The sequence below is a fragment of the Panulirus ornatus genome, chromosome 36, assembly GCF_036320965.1.
Source record: "Panulirus ornatus isolate Po-2019 chromosome 36, ASM3632096v1, whole genome shotgun sequence".
Taxonomy (NCBI): domain Eukaryota; kingdom Metazoa; phylum Arthropoda; class Malacostraca; order Decapoda; family Palinuridae; genus Panulirus; species Panulirus ornatus.
In genome coordinates this window covers 14,904,780-14,930,841 of record NC_092259.1, presented here as the reverse complement: position 1 = coordinate 14,930,841, position 26,062 = coordinate 14,904,780, and the positions used below count along the sequence as shown (strand labels likewise).

The 26,062-nt window shown below is 40.9% G+C and overlaps 1 protein-coding gene across 15 annotated transcripts in view; it reads left to right on the top strand.

Annotated features, from left to right (window-relative positions):
* Positions 1–26,062, top strand: part of LOC139760399 (uncharacterized) — a 216,838-nt gene that overhangs the window by 15,192 nt on the left and 175,584 nt on the right. For 12 of the 15 annotated variants that reach the window (XM_071683539.1, XM_071683547.1, XM_071683534.1 and 9 more), the window contains exons 2-5: positions 17,135–17,320; positions 19,456–19,599; positions 21,404–21,507; positions 25,770–25,881. In XM_071683539.1, the coding sequence (XP_071539640.1) occupies positions 17,135–17,320; positions 19,456–19,599; positions 21,404–21,507; positions 25,770–25,881 (546 nt within the window). Of the gene's footprint in view, positions 1–3,010; positions 3,152–17,134; positions 17,321–19,455; positions 19,600–21,403; positions 21,508–25,769; positions 25,882–26,062 lie in introns of those variants that run through there. The other 3 variants (XM_071683535.1, XM_071683542.1, XM_071683546.1) reach the window with 2 other exon arrangements.

Below are 26,062 nucleotides of genomic sequence, written 5' to 3'. Positions count from 1 at the left end.
TAAATTTATATAAACTCTTAAAGACATAGTTAAAGACATTTGATCAAAATTGTAACGTAGAAGCGGTAATGCAAATGAATGTAGCAAAATATTGCTGTAGTTGAAAAGTATGCGTTTCTTTTTTGTCACAAAACCAGACCGTTAAAAATGTCTGTCGGGCAGCATTAATAAAACCAGACCGTTAAAAATGTCTGTCGGGTAGCATATATCAAACAACAAAGCTGTTGAGTGGCGCCCCCCTTCAAGGGGCGCCCAGGTTACCTGCCATACCTTCGATACGTCACTGCCACTGCTTGTGCATCAGGTTGAATGAAGCCACTATGGACGGAGGATGTTTCAATTAAGGCAATCACGTGGTCTGGATCCTTGTAGGGCTCAAGTATCCTGGTGGGAGGATTATGCTTGACCAGTTGTGCGTGTGTGTGTGTGTGTGTGTGTGTGATGAGGCTTGATATAGAGCTGGGGAGGTGAGGCCCGGAAGTATAGTGAGGGTGGACCAAGGGCTGAGGACGAGGGGTCCGGGAGTATGGTGATGGATAGGTAGGAGAGGTCCAGGAGTGTGGTAGGGTTAGACACAAGTGTGAGGAGGTGAGTCTCGTCGGGAGTGTGATATGGGTCGATACAGAATTGTGGAGGGGGTTGTGGGTAGAGTAGTGAGGGTAGACTTCATCTTTCCACCTCCAATTTGGTCTCCCACTTCTCCTCGTTCCCTCCACCTCTGACACATATATCCTCTTGGTCAATCTTTCCTCACTCATTCTTTCCATGTGACCAAACCATTTCAAAACACCCTCTTCTGCTCTCTCAACCACACTCTTTTTATTACCACACATCTCTCTTACCCTTACATTACTTACTCGATCAAACCACCTCACACCACATATTGTCCTCAAACATCTCATTTCCAGCACATCCACCCTCCTGCGCACAACTCTATCCATAGCCCACGCCTCGCAACCATACAACATTGTTGGAACCACTATTCCTTCAAACATACCCGTTTTTGCTTTCCGAGATAATGTTCTCGACTTCCAAACATTCTTCAAGGCTCCCAGAATTTTCGCCCCCTCCCCCACCCTATGATTCACTTCCGCTTCCATGGTTCCATCCGCTGCCAAATCCACTCCCAGATATCTAAAACACTTCACTTCCTCCACTTTTTCTTCATTCAAACTTATCTCCCAATTGACTTGACCCTCAACCCTACTGTACCTAATAACCTTGCTCTTATTCACATTTGCTCTCAACTTTCTTTCACACACTTTACCAAAGTGAAGTGAGTCAGTTGTTCGCTGATGATACATCGCTGGTGGCTGATTCATGTGAGAAACTGCAGAAGCTGGTGACTGCTAAATCATATGTTCAGGATTATTAAGTAGAGAGCTGTGAAGCCGTTGACCAAGTGGGGGCAGCGTGGGGCCCATACCGGCTTATAGGTGTGCGAGAGAGTGTGTTTCACAGCGGCACCAGACCAGACAACCCTCGCTGGTTACGTGATCATTATTTATAAACCGCCAGGGATAGGGTTATCCATGGTGACAAGCCAGTAACAAGGTGAAGGTTGTATTTGATGGTTGTTAGCGTTCTGTGGAAGATAATGTGGTTGTCCTCATCCGTGACGAAGGCCTGCGTGCTTTGGTCTCTAACATACTATTAGGGTTAGGCTGCTTGGGAAGAAACAAATCTAGTGGTGGGTGCGCCTCTTCATTGTCGGTACTTTCGGGTTATAGCTGCCATATTGGGTTTAAAATTCATATCAGCCTCCTCTTTACCCTTGTATTTACATATGTTTCCATTGTGTCTCCTTTCTGTTCTTCGAATTCGTCTCCTTCCTTACTTTGATACGAATCTCGATCGTGTTAGGGGTAATATGGCAGCGTTTACCTTGCAGCAATCCATCAGCGGCACTCCACTCAATACGGATCCGACCCAGCCGGCCTGTTAACGGTTCTACCCCTGTACACCTGTTCGTAACAGTAGTTAGTTATTTCCATTATGTGCAAGATATATAACATTTTTCAGCTGTTGTGATTTTACTGTTGTGACTCATTCACTTCGCGTCTCCTGTTCGTTTCACTTATATTTTTCCTTGATGGAAATAATGAATCTTTAATTCCCCTTATTTGTCCGTATAACCTATTTTCTTATCAGCAAGGCATGCTTCTCAAGTCATTTTGTTTACATTATGATAGATCTTTTGTCAACATCAGTAAAAGGTCAGAGCAAAGTAATATTAACGTAAAACGTAACCTTTCCTCACCTTACTGGTTGTTTCAAGCCTTATCTGGCCTGTAATTCGCATTCTTGTAGTCCATGCAAGGACTGGTCTACTGAGAAATAAGGTTATATATGATCGCAGTGGTGTTACTTTATTTTTTTCATATTTTATATGTAGTGGGACAAGTGGTCAAGTTAACAAACAAGTGTGTTGTAAGTGAAGTAATTGATAACTGAACTATTTGAAACTTAATGCCGGTTTGTGTTAGAGCTTTTGTCATTTATTTCCTTGAGTAGCCATATTTGATATGTATATATAACTGTAAATCAGAATTGCATGTATAGTTATGATGACCACAGAAGCCAGTTGATAAAAATTGCAACCTTTATGTGAGTTGTATTATGACGGCAATTCTTTTATTACAGTGAATATTTCCACAACTCGTGAGCTTTATTATTTTCTGTCTCTGCTTAATTATCTGTGTTGGATTACTGTGATCGACATGGACTAGTAGTGGTGTTACAAAAGTTTGTTGCCTTTGGCTTTAATTTTAATGTTTATTTGTATGTTTATCAATTGAGTAAAACATGTATGCCTTCACGAAAAGTTTTTGCCTCGTATTGTTAATGGTGTGTGGGTCAGATTGAGGAGGTTGGTGGGAAGAGCTTGTGGAACTGTAGCAGGTGTGCTGCTGCTCATGATTATGTAGGTCACACAACACTTGTGGTATCACACTGGTACGTCTATTTACGTCTCGCTTCTGCCATTCTGTACCAGGAACTACCTGCCAATACTCATCCCCTTCTCTCCTTACTCACACCGTGACTTCTGACCTGACCTTGACCATGTAGCAGCCACAGCATGACTAGGTCGCACTGTGGCCAATAGTCGGGTTAAGTGTCGGTGTGAAGGTGGACTTAGTTTTTTCTTAAGGTATGTGACAAAGTAGATAGTTAAGGGCGTTGCATGTGGTGCAATACTTAATGAATCATATGATCCTTGAGGTGAACCATGTGTCAACCATCACATACATGATATACTCTTAAAGACTCCTTAGATGATAGGACAGAAATCTGTATGACTGAATTACAGTTTCATCCTGTTTCCTTCTGGGTGTTGCGATGTTTTAGATGACTGTTGCACCATCCAAAGCACCTGCTTTCCTGCGACTGTGTTATAGGTATGTGAACATCAGTCAACCGCGTTAGGAAAATGAAAGTCAGATTATTTCAGGAAGGCCAGGATAGGAAAAACTGGAGAGTCTCAAGTTGCCACAGACCATCTGGGTTACAAAAGACATTGAAAGTAGCTGTTTCAAACAGCTTGGTAGACCATCCGAGTTAAACGAGACATGGAAAGTAGCCGTATCAAATAGCCTGGTACGCTATTTCTTCCTAAGAATGTGTGGCACTGAGTGAAGACGATAATTGCTCAAATCTTGACATCATGTGTTGCCGATGAATTTATGACACGAGTTGTGGATGCTGGCCATCATCAAGGTTGTACTGTCCTGCTCAGGAGGTTGAGTTTGGATGCAAAAGAAGGGGGAAGGAAAAACCTTGACGGACAGACTTAACTCTGGTGCAACTCCAAACTTTGTTGACCATAACTCCTCGGCCAGTGTTAGAATATTCATGCAATCTCGTATGGAATTTCACTGCCTCATAGATATTCACAGTGATTATGGAATTTCACTGCCTCATAGATATTCACACTTTGATTATGGAATTTCACTACCTCATAGATGTTCACACTTGATTATGGAATTTCATTACCTCATAGATATTCACACTTTGATTATGGAATTTCACTACCTCACAGATATTCATACTTTGATTATGGAATTTCACTACCTCATAGATATTCATACTTTGATTATGGAATTTCACTACCTCAGATATTCATACTTTATGGAATTTCACTACCTCATAGATATTCATACTTTGATTATGGAATTTCACTACCTCATAGATATTCATACTTTGATTATGGAATTTCGCTTCCTCATAGATATTCATACTTTGATTATGGAATTTCACTACCTCACAGATATTCATACTTTGATTATGGAATTTCACTACCTCACAGATATTCATACTTTGATTATGGAATTTCACTACCTCATAGATATTCATACTTTGATTATGGAATTTCGCTTCCTCATAGATATTCATACTTTGATTATGGAATTTCACTACCTCACAGATATTCATACTTTGATTATGGAATTTCACTACCTCACAGATATTCATACTTTGATTATGGAATTTCACTACCTCATAGATATTCATACTTTGATTATGGAATTTCGCTTCCTCATAGATATTCATACTTTGATTATGGAATTTCACTACCTCACAGATATTCATACTTTGATTATGGAATTTCACTACCTCATAGATATTCATACTTTGATTATGGAATTTCGCTTCCTCATAGGTAATCATACTTTGATTGTGGAATTTCAGTCTCATAGATATTCACGCTTTGATTATGGAATTTCACTACCTCACAGATATTCACACTTTGACTATGGAATTTCACTACCTCAGAAATATTCACACGTTCATAGTGGTACTTAATCACCTTCCCGTGAATACCTGTGGTAATAATGTCGGTCAGGGTTTGAGCGTCATTGTCGCAGCAAGACAGCGTACCTTCATATGAAATTGTGATTAATTTGTACTCAATAACAGAAATATTCCAGGAATCAGTTTTTCAACTTTCCTGTCTCTCAGTACTTTGCTGCTGAGGATGTAATTGCCTGGGAAAAGACCAGTATACCTTGTAGTAAAGTTATTGGGCATCGAAGCCGTCATAAGAGCATCAATCAGTTCATTAACATACATGTGCGAGTGTCCAGATTTTCAGACGATGTTATATCCGACATATTTTATAAGGAAATTGTTCCTACTATTGATATACACTTTTCAAATAACGCAGCCACAGAATTACAAGTCATGGGTAGAATCACTGCATATTGCCAGAATAGTAGAACTATTTATTCATTGATAAGACATTATCTGCAACAATTAGGTGAATATACCAACAATATATATATACATATATATATATATATATATATATATATATATATATATATATATATATATATGTATATATATATATATATATTGTTGGTATATTCACCTAATATATATATATATATATATATATATATATATATATATATATATATATATATATATATATATATTTTTTTTTTTTTTTTGTTTATTTTATTTTGCTTTGTCGCTGTCTCCCGCGTTAGCGAGGTAGCGCAAGGAAACAGGCGAAAGAATGGCCCAACCCACCCACATACACATGTATGTATATACATACACGTCCACACACTTGCATATACATAACATTACATTTCAACGTATGCATATATATACATACACAGACATAAACATATATACACATGTACATAATTCATACTTGCTGCCTTTATTCATTCTCGTCACCACCCCGCCACACATGAAATGACAACCCTGTCCCCACGCACGCGCGCGAGATAGCGCTAGGAAAAGACAACAAAGGCCACATTCGTTCACACTCAAGTCTCTAGCTGTCAAGTATAATGCACCGAAACCACAGCTCCCTTTCCACATACCGGCCCCACAAAACTTTCCATGGTTTACCCCAGATGCTTCACATGCCCTGGTACAATCCATTGACAGCACGTCGACCCCGGTATACCACATCGTTCCAATTCACTCTGTTCCTTGCATGCCTTTCACCCTCCTGCATGTTCAGGCGTCTATCGCTCAAAATCTTTTTCACTCCATCCTTCCACCTCCAATTTGGTCTCCCACTTCTCCTCGTCCCCTCCACCTCTGACACATATATCCTCTTTGTCAATCTTTACTCACTCATTCTCTCCATGTGACCGAACTATTTCAATACATCCTCTTCTGTTCTCTCAACCACACTCTTTATATTACCACACATCTCTCTTACCCTTTCATTACTCGATCAAACTACCTCACACCACATATTGTCCTCAAACATCTCATTTCCAACCCATCCACCCTTCTTTGCACAACCCTATCTGTAGCCCACGCCTCGCAACCTATAACATTTTTGGAACCACTATTCCTTCAAACATACCCATTTTTGCTCTCCGAGATAATGTTCTCGCCTTCCACACATTCTTCAACACTCCCAGAACTTTCGCCACCTCCCTGACCCTGTGACTCACTTCCGCTTCCATGGTCCCATCCACAGCGAAATCCACTCCCAGATATCTAAAACATTTCTCTTACTCCAGTTTTTGTCCATTCAAACTTACCTCCAAATTGACTTATCCTTCAACCCTACTATACCTAATAACCTTGCTCTTATTCACATTTACTCTCAGCTTTGTACTTTCACACACTTTCCTAAACTCAGTCACCAGCTTCTGCAGTTTCTCACCCGAATCAGCCACCAACGCTGTATCATCAGCGAACAACAACAGACTCACTTCCCAAGCCCTCTCATCCACAACTGACTGTGCATACTTGCCCCTCTTTCCAAAACTCTTGCATTCACCTCCCTAACAACCCCATCCAAAAACAAATTAAAAAACCATGGAAGCATCACGCACCTCTGTCGCAAACCGACATTCACTGAGAACCAGTCACTTTCCTCTCTTCCTACTTGTACACATGCCTTACATCCTCGATAAAAATGTTTCACTGCTTCCAGCAACTTGCCTCCCACACCATATACTCCTGATACCTTGCACAGAGCATCTCTATCAACTGTATCATATGCCTTCTCCAGATCCATAAATGCTACATACAAATCCATTTGCTTTTCTAGGTATTTCTCACATACATTCTTCAAAGCAAACGCCTGATCCTCACATCTTCCACCACTTCTACAACCACACTGCTCTTCCCCAGTCTAATGTTCTGTACATGCCTTCACCTTCTCAATCAATACCATCCTATATAATTTTCCAGGAATGCTCAACAAACTTATACCTCTGTAATTTGAACACTCACCTTTATCCCTTTCGCCTTTGTACAATGGCACTGTGCTTGCATTCCGCCAGTCCTCAGGTACCTCACCATGAGCCATACATACATTAAATATCCTCACCAACCAGTCAACAACACAGTCACCCCCTATTTTTAATAAATTCCACTGCAATACCATCCAAACACGCCGTCTTGCCAGCTTTCATCTTCCGCATAGCTTTCACTACCTCTTCTCTGTTTACCAAATCATTCTTTCTGACCCTCTCACTTCACACGCCATCTCGACCAAAACATCCTATATCTGCCACTCTATCATCTAATACATTCAACAAACCTTCAAAATACTCACTCCATCTCCTCACATCACCATTACTTTTCACCTCCCCATTACCCCCCTCACTGATGTTCCCATTTGTTCTCTTTTCTTACGCACATTATTTACCTTCCAAAACATCTTATTCTCCCTTAAATTCAATGATACTCCCTCACCCCAACTTTCATTGGCCCTCTTTTTCACTTCTTGCACTTTTCTTTTGACCTGCCTCTTGCTTTTGTATATCTGGTCATTTGCACTATTTCCCTGCAAAAATTGTCCAAATGCCTCTCTCTTCTCTTTCACTAATAATCTTGCTTCTTCATCCCGCCGCTCATTACCCTTTCTAATCTGCCCCCCTCCCACGCTTCTCATGCCACAAGCATCTTTTGCGCAAGCCTTCACTGCTTCCCTAGATACATTCCATTCTTCCTCCACTTCCCTTACGTCCTTTGCTCTCACTTTTTCCATTCTGCACTCCATCTCTCCTGTACTTCCTCACACAAGTCTCCTTCCCAAGCTCGCTCACTCTCACCACGCTCTTCACCCCAACATTCTCTCTTCTTTTTTGAAAACCTCTACAAATCCTCACCTTTGCATCCACAAGATAATGATCACATATCCCTCCAGTTGCACCTCTCAGCACATTAACATCCAAAAGTCTCTTTTCTCGCGCCTATTAACATGTAATCCAATAACGCTCTCTGGCCATCTCTCCTACTTACATAGGTATACTTATGTATATCTCTCTTTTTAAACCAGGTATTCCCAATCGCCAGTCCTTTTTCAGCACACAAATCTACAAGCTCTTCACCATTTACATTTACAACACAGAACACCCAATATATATATTGAGTGGGAGATGTATAAAAGAAAGAGACAGGAGGTCAAGAGAAAGGTGCAAGAGGTGAAAAAAAGGGCAAATGAGAGTTGGGGTGAGAGACTATCAGTAAATTTTAGGGAGAATAAAAAGATGTTCTGGAAGGAGGTAAATAGGGTGCGTAAGACAAGGGAGCAAATGGGAACTTCAGTGAAGGGCGTAAATGGGGAGGTGATAACAAGTAGTGGTGATGTGAGAAGGAGATGGAATGAGTATTTTGAAGGTTTGTTGAATGTGTCTGATGACAGAGTGGCAGATATAGGGTGTTTTGGTCGAGGTGGTGTGCAAAGTGAGAGGGTTAGGGAAAATGATTTGGTAAACAGAGAAGAGGTAGTAAAAGCTTTGCGGAAGATGAAAGCCGGCAAGGCAGCAGGTTTGGATGGTATTGCAGTGGAATTTATTAAAAAAGGGGGTGACTGTATTGTTGACTGGTTGGTAAGGTTATTTAATGTATGTATGACTCATGGTGAGGTGCCTGAGGATTGGCGGAATGCGTGCATAGTGCCATTGTACAAAGGCAAAGGGGATAAGAGTGAGTGCTCAAATTACAGAGGTATAAGTTTGTTGAGTATTCCTGGTAAATTATATGGGAGGGTATTGATTGAGAGGGTGAAGGCATGTACAGAGCATCAGATTGGGGAAGAGCAGTGCGGTTTCAGAAGTGGTAGAGGATGTGTGGATCAGGTGTTTGCTTTGAAGAATGTATGTGAGAAATACTTAGAAAAGCAAATGGATTTGTATGTAGCATTTATGGATCTGGAGAAGGCATATGATAGAGTTGATAGAGATGCTCTGTGGAAGGTATTAAGAATATATGGTGTGGGAGGCAAGTTGTTAGAAGCAGTGAAAAGTTTTTATCGAGGATGTAAGGCATGTGTACGTGTAGGAAGAGAGGAAAGTGATTGGTTCTCAGTGAATGTAGGTTTGCGACAGGGGTGTGTGATGTCTCCATGGTTGTTTAATTTGTTTATGGATGGGGTTGTTAGGGAGGTAAATGCAAGAGTCCTGGAAAGAGGGGCAAGTATGAAGTCTGTTGGGGATGAGAGAGCTTGGGAAGTGAGTCAGTTGTTGTTCGCTGATGATACAGCGCTGGTGGCTGATTCATGTGAGAAACTGCAGAAGCTGGTGACTGAGTTTGGGAAAGTGTGTGGAAGAAGAAAGTTAAGAGTAAATGTGAATAAGAGCAAGGTTATTAGGTACAGTAGGGTTGAGGGTCAAGTCAATTGGGAGGTGAGTTTGAATGGAGAAAAACTGGAGGAAGTGAAGTGTTTTAGATATCTGGGAGTGGATCTGTCAGCGGATGGAACCATGGAAGCGGAAGTGGATCATAGGGTGGGGGAGGGGGCGAAAATTTTGGGAGCCTTGAAAAATGTGTGGAAGTCGAGAACATTATCTCGGAAAGCAAAAATGGGTATGTTTGAAGGAATAGTGGTTCCAACAATGTTGTATGGTTGCGAGGCGTGGGCTATGGATAGAGTTGTGCGCAGGAGGATGGATGTGCTGGAAATGAGATGTTTGAGGACAATGTGTGGTGTGAGGTGGTTTGATCGAGTAAGTAACGTAAGGGTAAGAGAGATGTGTGGAAATAAAAAGAGCGTGGTTGAGAGAGCAGAAGAGGGTGTTTTGAAATGGTTTGGGCACATGGAGAGAATGAGTGAGGAAAGATTGACCAAGAGGATATATGTGTCGGAGGTGGAGGGAACGAGGAGAAGAGGGAGACCAAATTGGAGGTGGAAAGATGGAGTGAAAAAGATTTTGTGTGATCGGGGCCTGAACATGCAGGAGGGTGAAAGGAGGGCAAGGAATAGAGTGAATTGGAGCGATGTGGTATACAGGGGTTGACTTGCTGTCAGTGGAGTGAATCAAGGCATGTGAAGCGTCTGGGGTAAACCATGGAAAGCTGTGTAGGTATGTATATTTGCGTGTGTGGACGTGTGTATGTACATGTGTATGGGGGGGGGGTTGGGCCATTTCTTTCGTCTGTTTCCTTGCGCTACCTCGCAAGCGCGGGAGACAGCGACAAAGTATAAAAAAAAAAAAAAAAAAAAAAAAATATATATATATATATATATATATATATATATATATATATATATATATATATATATATATTTGTTTGTGTGTGTGAGTGTGTGTATTTATTATCCCTGGGGATAGGGGAGAAAGAATACTTCCCACATATTCCCTGCATGTCGTAGAAGGCGACTAAAAGGGGAGGGAGTGGGGGGCTGGAAATCCTCCCCTCTCTATTTTTTTTTGATTTTTCCAAAAGAAGGAACAGAGAAGGGGGCCAGGTGAGGATATTCCCCCAAAGGCCCAGTCCTCTGTTCTTAACGCTACCTCGCTTATGCGGGAAATGGCGAATAGTTTGAAAAAAAAAAATATTTTTTTTTTTTTTTTTTTTTTTTTTTTTTTTTTTTTTTATACTTTGTCGCTGTCTCCCGCGTTTGCGAGGTAGCGCAAGGAAACAGACGAAAGAAATGGCCCAACCCCCCCCATACACATGTACATACACACGTCCACACACACAAATATACATACCTACACAGCTTTCCATGGTTTACCCCGGACGCTTCACATGCCTTGATTCAATCCACTGACAGCACGTCAACCCCTGTATACCACATCGCTCCAATTCACTCTATTCCTTGCCCTCCTTTCACCCTCCTGCATGTTCAGGCCCCGATCACACAAAATCTTTTTCACTCCATCTTTCCACCTCCAATTTGGTCTCCCTCTTCTCCTCGTTCCCTCCACCTCCGACACATATATCCTCTTGGTCAATCTTTCCTCACTCATTCTCTCCATGTGCCCAAACCATTTTAAAACACCCTCTTCTGCTCTCTCAACCACGCTCTTTTTATTTCCACACATCTCTCTTACCCTTACGTTACTTACTCGATCAAACCACCTCACACCACACATTGTCCTCAAACATCTCATTTCCAGCACATCCATCCTCCTGCGCACAACTCTATCCATAGCCCACGCCTCGCAACCATACAACATTGTTGGAACCACTATTCCTTCAAACATACCCATTTTTGCTTTCCAAGATAATGTTCTCGACTTCCACACATTTTTCAAGGCTCCCAAAATTTTCGCCCCCTCCCCCACCCTATGATCCACTTCCGCTTCCATGGTTCCATCCGCTGACAGATCCACTCCAAGATATCTAAAACACTTCACTTCCTCCAGTTTTTCACCATTCAAACTCACCTCCCAATTGACTTGACCCTCAACCCTACTGTACCTAATAACCTTGCTCTTATTCACATTTACTCTTAACTTTCTTCTTCCACACACTTTACCAAACTCCGTCACCAGCTTCTGCAGTTTCTCACATGAATCCGCCACCAGCGCTGTATCATCAGCGAACAACAACTGACTCACTTCCCAAGCTCTCTCATCCCCAACAGACTTCATACTTGCCCCTCTTTCCAAGACTCTTGCATTTACCTCCCTAACAACCCCATCCATAAACAAATTAAACAACCATGGAGACATCACACACCCCTGCCGCAAACCTACATTCACTGAGAACCAATCACTTTCCTCTCTTCCTACACGTACACATGCCTTACATCCTCGATAAAAACTTTTCACTGCTTCTAACAACTTGCCTCCCACACCATATATTCTTAATACCTTCCACAGAGCATCTCTATCAACTCTATCATATGCCTTCTCCAGATCCATAAATGCTACATACAAATCCATTTGCTTTTCTAAGTATTTCTCACATACATTCTTCAAAGCAAACACCTGATCCACACATCCTCTACCACTTCTGAAACCACACTGCTCTACCACTTCTGAAACCACACTGCTCTTCCCCAATCTGATGCTCTGTACATGCCTTCACCCTCTCAATCAATACCCTCCCATATAATTTACCAGGAATACTCAACAAACTTATACCTCTGTAATTTGAGCACTCACTCTTATCCCCTTTGCCTTTGTACAATGGCACTATGCACGCATTCCGCCAATCCTCAGGCACCTCACCATGAGTCATACATACATTAAATAACCTTACCAACCAGTCAACAATACAGTCACCCCCTTTTTTAATAAATTCCACAGCAATACCATCCAAACCTGCTGCCTTGCCGGCTTTCATCTTCCGCAAAGCTTTTACTACCTCTTCTCTGTTTACCAAATCATTTTCCCTAACCCTCTCACTTTGCACACCACCTCGACCCAAACACCCTATATCTGCCACTCTGTCATCAGACACATTCAACAAACCTTCAAAATACTCATTCCATCTCCTTCTCACATCACCACTACTTGTTATCACCTCCCCATTTGCGCCCTTCACTGAAGTTCCCATTTGCTCCCTTGTCTTACGCACCCTATTTACCTCCTTCCAGAACATCTTTTTATTCTCCCTAAAATTTACTGATAGTCTCTCACCCCAACTCTCATTTGCCCTTTTTTTCACCTCTTGCACCTTTCTCTTGACCTCCTGTTTGAAAAAAAAAAATATATATATATATATATATATATATATATATATATATATATATATATATATATATTTTTTTTTTTTTTTTTTCGCTGTCTCCCGCGTTTGCGAGGTAGCGCAAGGAAACAGACGAAAGAAATGGCCCAACCCACCCCCATACACATGTATATACATACACGTCTACACACGCAAATATACATACCTACACAGCTTTCCATGGTTTACCCCAGACACTTCACATGCCTTGATTCAATCCACTGACAGCACGTCAACCCCGGTATATCACATCGATCCAATTCACTCTATTCCTTGCCCTCCTTTCACCCTCCTGCATGTTCAGGCCCCGATCACACAAAATCTTTTTCACTCCATCTTTCCACCTCCAATTTGGTCTCTCACTTCTCCTCGTTCCCTCCACCTCCGACACATATATCCTCTTGATCAATCTTTCCTCACTCATTTTCTCCATGTGCCCAAACCATTTCAAAATACCCTCTTCTGCTCTCTCAACCACGCTCTTTTTATTTCCACACATCTCTCTTACCCTTACATTACTTACTCGATCAAACCACCTCACACCACACATTGTCCTCAAACATCTCATTTCCAGCACATCCACCCTCCTGTGCACAACTCTATCCATAGCCCACGCCTCGCAACCATACAGTATTGCTGGAACCACTATTCCTTCAAACATAGCCATTTTTGCTTTCCGAGATAATGTTCTCGACTTCCACACATTCTTCAAGGCTCCCAGGATTTTCGCCCCCTCCCCCACCCTATGATCCACTTCCGCTTCCATGGTTCCATCCGCTGCCAGATCCACTCCCAGATATCTAAAACACTTTACTTCCTCCAGTTTTTCTCCATTCAAACTTACGTCCCAATTGACTTGACCCTCAACCCTACTGTACCTAATAACCTTGCTCTTATTCACATTTACTCTTAACTTTCTTCTTTCACACACTTTACCAAACTCAGTCACCAGCTTCTGCAGTTTCTCACATGAATCAGCCACCAGCGCTGTATCATCAGCGAACAACAACTGACTCACTTCCCAAGCTCTCTCATCCACAACAGACTTAATACTTGCTCCTCTTTCCAAAACTCTTGCATTCACCTCCCTAACAACCCCATCCCTAAACAAATTAAACAACCATGGAGACATCACACACCCCTGCCGCAAACCTACATTCACTGAGAACCAATCACTTTCCTCTCTTCCTACACGTACACATGCCTTACATCCTCGATAAAAACTTTTCACTGCTTCTAACAACTTGCCTCCCACACCATATATTCTTAATACCTTCCACAGAGCATCTCTATCGACTCTATCATATGCCTTCTCCAGATCCATAAATGCTACATACAAATCCATTTGCTTTTCTAAGTATTTCTCACATACATTCTTCAAAGCAAACACCTGATCCACACATCTTCTACCACATCTGAAACCACTCTTCCCTTCCCCAATCTGATGCTCTGTACATGCCTTCACCCTCTCAATCAATACCCTCCCATATAATTTACCAGGAATACTCAACAGACTTATACCTCTGAAATTTGAGCACTCACTCTTATCCCCTTTGCCTTTGTACAATGGCATTATGCACGCATTCCGCCAATCCTCAGGCACCTCACCATGAGTCATACATACATTAAATATCCTTACCAACCAGTCAATAATACAGTCACCCCCTTTTTTAATAAATTCCACTGCAATACCATCCAAACCTGCTGCCTTGCCAGCTTTCATCTTCCGCAAAGCTTTTATTACCTCTTCTCTGTTTACCAAATCATTTTCCCTAACCCTCTCACTTTGCACACCACCTCGACCAAAAAACCCTATATCTGCCACTCTATCATCAAACACATTTAACAAACCTTCAAAATACTCACTCCATCTCCTTCTCACATCACCACTACTTGTTATATATATATATATATATATATATATATATATTTTTTTTTTTTTTTTATACTTTGTCGCTGTCTCCCGCGTTTGCGAGGTAGCGCAAGGAAACAGACGAAAGAAATGGCCCAACCCCCCCCCATACACATGTATATACATACGTCCACACACGCAAATATACATACCTACACAGCTTTCCATGGTTTATCCGAGACGCTTCACGTCTTGATTCAATCCACTGACAGCACGTCAACCCCGATATACCACATTGCTCCAATTCACTCTATTCCTTGCCCTCCTTTCACCCTCCTGCAAGTTCAGGCCCCGATCACACAAAATCTTTTTCACTCCATCTTTCCACCTCCAATTTGGTCTCCCTCTTCTCCTCGTTCCCTCCACCTCCGACACATATATCCTCTTGGTCAACCTTTCCTCACTCATTCTCTCCATGTGCCCAAACCATTTCAAAACACCCTCTTCTGCTGTCTCAACCACGCTCTTTTTATTTCCACACATCTCTCTCACCCTTACGTTACTTACTCGATCAAACCACCTCACACCACACATTGTCCTCAGACATCTCATTTCCAGCACATCCATCCTCCTGCGCACAACTCTATCCATAGCCCACGCCTCGCAACCATACAACATTGTTGGAACCACTATTCCTTCAAACATACCCATTTTTGCTTTCCGAGATAATGTTCTCGACTTCCACACATTCTTCAAGGCTCCCAGAATTTTCGCCCCCTCCCCCACCCTACGGTCCACTTCTGCTTCCATGGTTCCATCCGCTGCCAGATCCACTCCCAGATATCTAAAACACTTCACTTCCTCCAGTTTTTCTCCATTCAAACTCACCTCCCAGTTTACTTGACCCTCAACCCTACTGTACCTAATAACCTTGCTCTTATTCACATTTACTCTTAACTTTCTTCTTCCACACACTTTATCAAACTCCGTCACCAGCTTCTGCAGTTTCTCACATGAATCAGCCACCAGCGCTGTATCATCAGCGAACAACAACTGACTCACTTCCCAAGCTCTCTCATCCCCAACAGACTTCATACTTGCCCCTCTTTCCAAAACTCTTGCCTTTACCTCCCTAACAACCCCATCCATAAACAAAGTAAACAACCATGGAGACATCACACACCTCTTAATACCTTCCACAGAGCATCTCTATCAACTCTATCATATGCCTTCTCCAGATCCATATATATATATATATATATATATATATATATATATATATTTTCCCTGGGGATAGGGGAGAAAGAATACTTCCCACGTATTCCCTGCGTGTCGTAGAAGGCGACTAAAAGGGAAGGGAGCAGGGGGCTGGAAATCCTCCCCTCTCGTTTTTTTTTTTTTTTCCAAAAGAAGGAACAGAGGAGAGGTCCAGGTGAGGATATTCCCTCAAAGGCCCAGTCCTCTGTCCTTAACGCTACCTCGCTATCGCGGGAAATAGCGAATAGTATGAAAAAAAGAAAAAAGAAATATATATGTATGTATTCCCTGGGGATAGGGGAGAAAGAATACTTCCCACGTATTCCCTGCGTGTCGTAGAAGGCGACTAAAAGGGAAGGGAGCGGGGGGCTGGAAATCCTCCCCTCTCGTTTTTTTTTTTTTTTTTCCAAAAGAAGGAACAGAGGAGAGGTCCAGGTGAGGATATTCCCTCAAAGGCCCAGTCCTCTTTTCTTAACGCTACCTCGCTATCGCGGGAAATAGCGAATAGTATGAAAAAAAAAAAAAAATATATATGTGTGTGTGTGTGTGTTTGTATATATATTACGGAGCCAAAAATCATTGTGCACCTGTACTGCAAACTGTAAAACAGCCTTGATATTATTGTTGCAGCAAATGGCCACGTGACTTAAAACTTACGGTGACCGACCTCTCCCTCCTCCCTTCCTCATGTTCACTATGTCACTTCAGTGTTTCTTTGATTGCAAGTGTGTCTGTATTGCTAACAGCTGTTAATGTGACAATGGTTTTGTCGCTTGAAGCTCAGATGTTTGCTGGACAGACGAAGTGTAACAAGTTTGCTGGAAAGTATCCCGCCATTCCTTAACACGTCGCACCCACAGAGCGACTGTTAATTAATACTTAGCTTCGTGAAACTGGATCATTTATATACACACCGAGGTCCGACAGTTCGGTAGTAGTGACAGATGGGAACATATTGGATATTTCGTATGGCTTAATGCAAATTGACACATCAGACGCGTCTCGTATAGCAGTAGTTTTTTCTCCTCTCCGTTTCTATGTATACCATATTTTTCATGATCATTTGTCGTAGAAATTATAGTTTATGTCTCTGGTATTTAGTCATGTTAATGAATTTATGATTTTTTTTATTCTCAGAATAAGGTGTGTATACTGGAGTCGTGGGTACGAGACCTAGGGGAACAAAACGCTGTATTGGTGACAACTGTGGAGGAACTAGAACGGGAGGCAGCAGAGCGAGTATCACTTCTAGAGGACCGTCTCGCTAAGATGGCCACCACTACCAGAGAGTCTTGTGTTTCTCTGCGGGACCACCAAATTCAGGTATATTGTGTCGTGAATTTTGTGGTAAAATGACCAAAATTATTAATGAAATATTTTGTATTATTATGCTCAAGTGACAAGAGCCATTAGTGTAAAAATATTACAGGTCATATGAATCAGAAATCAGTTTCGGGTGAGAAACTGCAGAAGCTGGTGACTGAGTTTGGTAAAGTGTGTGAAAGAAGAAAGCTGAGAGTAAATGTGAATAAGAGCAAGGTTATTAGGTGTAGTAGGGTTGAGGGACAGATCAATTGGGAGGTATGTTTGAATGAAGAAAAACTGGAGGAAGTGAAGTATTTTAGATATCTGAGAGTGGATTTGGCAGCGGATGGAACCATGGAAACAGAAGTGAATCATAGGGTGGGGGAGGGGGCGAAAGTTCTGGGAGCGTTGAAGAATGTTTAGAAGTCGAGAACGTTATCTTGGAAAGCAAAAATGGGTATGTTTGAAGGAATAGTGGTTCCAACAATGATATATGGTTGTTTAGGCATGGGCTATAGATAGAGTTGTGCGCAGGGTGGATGTGCTGGAAATGAGATGTTTGAGGACAATATGTGGTGTGAGGTGGTTTGATCGAGTAAGTAATGAAAGGGTAAGAGAGATGTGTGGTAATAAAAAGAGTGTGGTTGAGAGAGCAGAAGAGGGTGTTTTGAAATGGTTTGGTCACATGGAGAGAATGAGTGAGGAAAGATTGACAGAGAGGATATGTGAGTCAGAGGTGGAGGGAATGAGAAGTGGGAGACCAAATTGGAGGTGGAAAGATGTAGTGAAAAAGATTTTGAGTGATTGGGGCCTGAACATGCAGGAGGGTGAAAGGCGTGCAAGGAATAGAGTGAATTGGAACGATATGGCACACCGGGGTCAACGTGCTGTCAGTGGATTGAACCAGGGCATGTGAAGCGTCTGGGATAAACTTTGAAAAGTTATGTAGAGCCTGGATTTGGAAAGGGAGCTGTGGTTTTGGTGCATCATACATGACAGCTAGGGACTGAGTGTGAACGAATGTGGCTTTTGTTGTCTTTTCCTAGCACTACCTCGCGCACATGCCGGGGGAGGGGGTTGTTATTTCATGTATGGCGGGGTGGCGACGGGAATGAATAAGGGCAGACATTATGAGTTATGTACATGTGTATATATGTATATGTCTGTGTGTGTATATATATGTATGCATTGAGATGTATAGGTATGTATATTTGCCTGTGTGGACGTGTATGTATATACATGTGTATGTAGGTGGTTTGGTCATTCTTTCGTCTGTTTCCTTGCGCTACCTCACTAATGCGGGAGACAGTGACAAAGTGTAATAAAAAAATATAAAATAATGAATCAGAAATAATTCATGAATAACCAGTCTATTTGATCTTTCTGATTAGCAATAATAGAGGTAAGAAGTATTTATTGAAATGACACAGTTCAGTCATAAACCCTTGTATTCCTAGAAAGTTACTCAATAACCAGGGCAGTGTAATATGACTAATCAATTCTGGTTAAATTCTTTATTGAGAGTAGCACCGTAGTAAGGTTTCCCAAAGGAACTTGCTATTCTGGCTTTTTGCCAGCTTGTGGGGTTAAGGGCCTTAGTTCTTCAAAATTAATGCTTGCAAAAGGTGCATGCTTCTTTGTGTTTGATAAACTTCATGGACATTGAAATATATTTAATGACAATAGAATAAGTATGGTTTGAAGTATGTCATGAGTTGCATTATTCCTTCCTTTGCCTTCTGGATTGGTTATGAGGCACATGTTTATTATGAGAGGTTATGTTAAAACATGGATATGGTGCTTTGACTTGATATATCTGATTTGAATATTCTTGAGTGTTCAGTGTTATATTTCACCTATTCGTATTTTGAATGTTCTTGAGTGTTCTTTGTTATATTTCACCTGTTCGTATTGCACTCTACCGGTCATCACAACCAACTAATAGGTAGTTGGAGTGTTTTCATATGGTTTATTTGCTTACGTAAACATTCATATTTTTCATTGCAGTTGCCTGTATGTGTACAGTTAGTGTAGATGTATTGTCACGTGATGTTTCAATTATTCAGAGATAATGAATGTTCTTTTTCGTTGTTCATTCATGAGTATAATCAGTGATTGGAAGTATTGCTTCATGTCTGCTTTTCCCTTTGCAGATGTCATCATTAGTGACAGATAAGATTGGACTAGAGAATGAGGCAAAGGGGCTAAGTGAGAAGATGCTTACCATAGAGAGGAAGAACATATGTCTGAAGGAAGAGAATAGTAACTTACAGAGCGATCTCAATAATCTTGTGCAGGTGGGCCATGAAATCATTTGCCTAATTTTAGTAAAAATCCTCACAGTCCCTTAAACCATGTATGGAAAGGTATTTAATCATGTTGCCCATCTTTTCTTTTTCTCTTGTGATTAGTTTTGAAAGCGCAGCTAAAGAAGTTTTATAATTTGGCTAGAAATTCGTGGTTTTAATAGGAATTTATGTTCCTGAGCTCTTACTTGAATCTTTGGAAGAGTATCAGATTAATGGGCAAATCATCTCGCTTATCTTATTTACCTTCTGAGTTAAGCTTACTTTAAGCTATCTTTTCTCACTAAATGAATCCAAGAAGAAGCACTTGTTTTGGGAATAGACACCAAAGCCCTCTTAAGATGGGAAATCACTTCCTCCTCTCATCCATATTCACAAAATTAGCCTTTAAGTCGACATTGTTCACCTTAACCCAAAGATTCTTAAAAATGTTACTGTTCTTAGACATATGTGAAACTGTTGTATTTACTGTATTTCATTGTAATTATCAAATGCATGTAAACACTTTCATTAACTATGTAGATATGTTGCTGTGATACTTTTGGTTATGCTTACCGTATGGATTGCCATTGGTTTAATTGGAGACTACTTTGTTTTGGCTTTCAGAAGTAAGGCTTTATCACCATGTTGATTTGTCATAATGCATCATGAGTGTCTTAAAACTACAAATTAAAGCTTATAATTTCTATGTAACTATTCAGTCTATATCCCTGATGCCTGGAACTCCCTCAAGGGGGTGGCTACAGCAACAGTCTTCATAACTAGTGAACTCCAGTGCTGCTTCTTATCCTTTAGTGCCTCACCCACAACAGGCCACTGGCTGAGGGTAACACTAGCATAGTGCTTGCAGAGGCTCCTACCTAATTTTCTTAGCTGATTACTTCTGCCTCATGTTCCTACCTACTGCTTCTATCTGTCACTCCTACCATTTTGCCAAAAATGCAGGGTCAGCACATAATGCTCTGCAGAAAAATCTAGATTTAGGAAGAATGATTAGTGTGAGTTAAGTGTTGTTAAGGAGAGATTGTGTATTTATGGACAGAATGCCAGAAGTCCACGTGTGGGTGAGGCAGAAAGAAAAGACAGCTACCTGGAGTGCAAAATGACTACCACTAAAGTGGTAGTAACTCTCCTGATACTCAGGCTGGTAGTACTGTTAATATATCTCCCTGGTCGTTAGCTGCCTACTAGCCACCACCTACTTACCCTCTTATGTGCTGAAATTTTTCTTTTGGCATGCAGATGTTCCCTATCTACTCACAGGGGACTCTTTTGCCCTAGTATAGGGTATAGCACTGTTTCCAAATGTGGGTGGCTCTCCTGCTCTTACCTCTCTTCAACCATCCCATCCCTTACTGTTTGTTGTGATGTTGCTGCTCTTTCCTAGCACCACAGCATTTTTTTTGGCCACTGCTCCACTGAGCCATCAAAAGCCTGAACTTTCAATATGTGACTGGCTACTGCTTTCCAAAGTTTCTCTATGGAGACCAACTGCAATGTTAGGATATATGATTCTTTCCTCAAACAATGAAGCTCTGGATTTCCCCTTCTTTCTCTTTTCATGTAGCCCTCCCATATTTGAGAGTTAGGTCAGCAAAAACCTCAGGAGCTCATATTTATTTCATGTTTATCATTTTTCTTGCATTGCGTTTTTCTTTTTTTCCAAGATGAGTGTGATGGGGTCATGTTTTTGTTCAAATCACCTACAGTAGTTAATTGAAATATAAGTTGTTTTAACTGAGTTTTCTTTTTTCTTAAGTGTATCATTAACAGCATGCTGATATCTGCCCTCTAGGTAATAACTCGAGCAAGACAGACTGGCCAGTGGGAAACTGATGATTTAACATTCTCCTGTGTTACCCCAGAGCAAGTGTTTGGACCAGTGCTGTCTTCATCCAGGTCTGTATTCTCTTGTTTCTATTACAATAAAAGAAAAAACAAAAATGCATTAAGTCACATGAGGAGATACTAGCCTATTGATCGTGGTACAGTTGGCAGGGTTTTGCTTGATCATGTATGATTAGGGGTATTATACATGGAGTTCATTGGAAGCTTTCTAATTCATTACATTACTGAGAAACCTTAGTTAATGTGTTTTAACCCTAATTGGTCATTTCCCATGATATGTGTTGTTAATGATGGGATTGCTTGAGAAATTTAGATTGTAGCATAGTGGAGAATTATATGAGAGGTGATGAAGTGTTGGGGGGTAAAGGTGTTTTAAAGGCCAGTTGGAGCATTAAGAAAGTGCAGTATTGGAGGAGTGCTGATTTATAGAAGTGTTCAACTGGTAAGCAGGATTAGAGAATAATATAAGGGCCATTTTGCATGGCAAGAAGAGTAGAAGTGCTTTAGGGATGCAAAAGCAATTCTTATGGGTACTTAGTTGGAACTCTTGAGATATAAAAGTGCCAAAATTTCTTTAGTTGTAAAGGTAACAAAATAATGTTGTTTGAAGATCAATTTTGTTGCACAAGTTGGGAGGACTGATGGTGTTGTACATGTAAACTGTTGAGGAATGTTACATTATCTGTGGCACTAATAAATCACTCCAGAAGGAAAATGCCACCAGAATACTACTTGGTAGACTTGGTAGATTTTTTAACACTTTCACATTAGTATTTATTTATTATTATACTTTGTCGCTGTCTCCAGCGATAGTGAGGTAGTGCAAGGGAACAGACGAAAGAATGGCCCAACCCACTCACATACACATGTATATACATACACATCCACACATGCACATATACATACCTATACATCTCAACATATATATATACACACACACAGACATATACATATATACACATGTACATAATTCGTACTGTCTGCCCTTATTCATTCCCGTCGCCACCCTGCCACACATGAAATAACAACCTCCTCCCCCCACATGTGTGTGAGGTAGTGCTAGGAAAAGACAATAAAGGCCACATTCGTTCACACTCAGTCTCTAGCTGTCATGTATAATGCACCGTAACCACAGCTCCCTTTCCACATCCAGGCCCCACAGAACTTTCCCTGGTTTACCCCAGATGCTTCACATGCCCTGGTTCAATCCATTGACAGCACATTGGTAGATTATAGAATTGCTCTATGAGAACATAGCGATGAACTTTGGCTTACATTGATGTGGCTTAATCAGAAGTAGCCTAACCTTTATGGCAGTCTGTTTATATTCTTTGTGCTATAGCTAGTTGTGTTTGAAATGCTCTAATAAGCAAGTTAACATTTTTTTTTATAAGTATTTAAGCGAAAACAAACTTTCTGTTCCAGCACATCAGAAAGATGTATGTTTTACTGTTGGTCATTATTTTCTAACTGTATATGTTCGTTTCCTTGTATATAGCAATTTTCAAATGTTGATAGCCTAGATCTCTAAAGCACACATTTAGATAGAATTTTTTTTTCATTCATGCTTTAATGGGCTGATCTTAGTAGTGCTTTGCTAGGGAGATCATCAGGATTTGAATCCCTGCAGTCTCACTGCCATATTGTCCTTCAGAAAGTGCATCCTAGTTAGCCCAGCTAGATAAACAGTAACTTGGGTACTGACCATGCAGTTGGGGAAAAAATGATTAGGGATATTAGCATGTGATTCTGATTAAAGATAAATTTCAATGCAAATTGAAATGGTTATGGTACATGAGGAAGACGCTGTATGTACTCAGATAGTAAGTTTGCTTAATATAAGAAAGGATAAGAGAAAATTTATATAAAAGGTGGATCTCAGCTTGATATTTATTATTATGTGTATAATTACCCAGAGGATGGTAGAGGATGTGTGGATCAGGTGTTTGCTTTGAAGAATGTATGTGAGAAATACTTAGAAAAGCAAATGGATTTGTATGTAGCATATATGGATCTGGAGAGGCATATGATAGAGTTGATAGAGATGCTCTTTGGAAGGTATTAAGAATATATGGTGTGGGAGGCAAGTTGTTAGAAGGAGTGAAAAGTTTTTATCGAGGATGTAAGGCATGTGTACGTGTAGGAAGAGAGGAAAGTGATTGATTCTCAGTGAATGTAGGTTTGCAGCAGGGGCGTGTGATGTCTCCGTGGTTGTTTAATTTGTTTATGGATGGGGTTGTTAGGGAGGTGAATGCAAGAGTTTTGGATAGAGGGGCAAGTCTGCAGTCTGTGGTGGATGAAAGAGCTTGGGAAGTGAGTCAATTTTTGTTTGCTGATGATACAGCACTGGTGGCTGATTCATGTGAGAAACTGCAGAAGCCGGTGAATGAGTTTGGTAAAGTGTGTGTAAGAAGAAAGCTGAGAGTAAATGTGAATAAGAGCAAGGTTATCAGGTACAGTAGGGTTGAGGGACAAGTCAACTAGAAGGTAAGTTTGAATGGAGGAAGTGAAGTATTTTAGATATCTGGGAGTGGATCTGGCAGTGGATGGAACCATGGAAGCGGAAGTGGATCATAGGGTGGGGGAGGGGGCGAAAGTTCTGGGAGCCTTGAAGAATGTGTGGAAGTCGAGAACATTATCTCGCAAATCAAAAATGGGTATGTATGAAGGAGAATACTTCCCACGTATTCCCTGCGTGTCGTAGAAGGCGACTAAAAGGGAAGGGAGCGGGGGGCTGGAAATCCTCCCCTCCCTTTTTTTTTTTTTTTCTTTCCAAAAGAAGGAACAGAGAAGAGGGCCAGGTGAGGATATTCCCTCAAAGGCCCAGTCCTCTGTTCTTAACGCTACCTCGCTATCGCGGGAAATGGCGAATAGTATGAAAAAAGAAAAAAAAAAAATGAAGGAATGGTGGTTCCAACAGTGTTATATGGTTGCGAAGCATGGGCTATGGAAAGAGTTGTGCGGAGGAGGGTAGATGTGCTGGAAATGAGATGTTTGAGGACAATATGTGGTGTGAGGTGATTTGATCGATTAAGTAATAATAGGGTAAGAGAGATGTGTGGTAATAAAAAGAGTGTGGTTGAGAGAGCAGAAGAGGGTGTTTTGGAATGGTTTGGTCACATGGAGAGAATGAGTGATGAAAGATTGACCAAGAGGATATATGTTAGAGGTGGAGGAAAAGAGGAGAAGTGGGAGACCAAATTGGAGGTGGAAAGATGGAGTGAAAAAGATTTTGTGTGATCGGGGCCTGAACATGCAGGAGGGTGAAAGGCGTGCAAGGAATAGAGTGAATTGGAACGATGTGGTATACCGGGGTCGACGTGCTGTCAATGGGTTGAACCAGGGCATGTGAAGCATCTGGGGCAAACCATGGAAAGTTTTGTGGGGCCTGGATGTGGAAAGGGAGCTGTGGTTTTACTGCATTATTACATGACAGCTAGAGACTGAGTGTGAACGAATGTGGCCTTTGTTGTCTTTTCCTAGCGCTACCTCGTACACATGCCGGGGGAGGGGGTTGTTATTTCATGTGTGGCGGGGTGGTGGTGGGAATGAATAAAGGCAGACAGTATGAACTATGTACATGTGTATATATGTATATGTCTGTGTGTGTATATATATGTATACGTTGAGATGTATAGGAATGTATATTTGCATGTGTGGACGTGTATGTATATACATGTGTATGTGGGTGGGTTGGGCCATTCTTTCGTTTGTTTCCTTGTACTACCTTGCTAACGCGGGAGACAGCGACAAAGCATAATGAATATAAATCTAAATAATTACCCAACAGACAAAATCTATGAAAGAGTTCTGGTGTTACACAGGATGTTTCCGAATGCTGCACTGCTTCCTGTTGTCGGGAAATATAGTCTTCTTTGGAGTGAGAATTTCTTTAACAAGAATGTGCTCTCAATGATAGAGCTTTATCATAGTTGACTTTTCACATGCAGTTTAACCTTTAGCAGGCGAAGTATTGAAATCATGGTATTCCCACTATGATTTGCACTCATTCCTTTGTATGCATTGCATTTAGGAGTCCATGCTATTGAACTTGAAAACAGAGATTTTACATATAGTGCAAGTTTTTATTGTATTTCTTGATGCTTCATACAGACACTTCAGAAAACATTAAGATTTACCTAAAGTTTGGTTGTAACAAAGTATAAGAACTCTTCATCTAATAAAGGAAAAGTATTGCACAAAATCTGCATTACATTTAGTTTTATTCACAGATTGTCATAAACTTGTCATCATATTAGATCTGTAAAATGTATTGGATGATGCAAATAGTGTTTAAACCATTGTTTTTTCAGAAGATCTTCTCAATCCCTGAAGGAGAGCCAGCAGGACTATTTCCGTCAGGTTTTGGAGGGTCAGTTTAAGAAGGACAACTCTTCTATAGCAAGTTCATTTTCTAACCTTCAAGTAAGTGAAGAATTTTATAGGAAACATGTCATAGTGTAGTAATGATGAAACTACTTAGATATATTATGCTATTTTGATTCACGACTTAATAGTCATCATGATACAAAATGAACTGACCAAGGACTGTATTTCTTGATTTTATTCCAGATTTACTGATAATTACTCTTTGTATTTAGAGAAA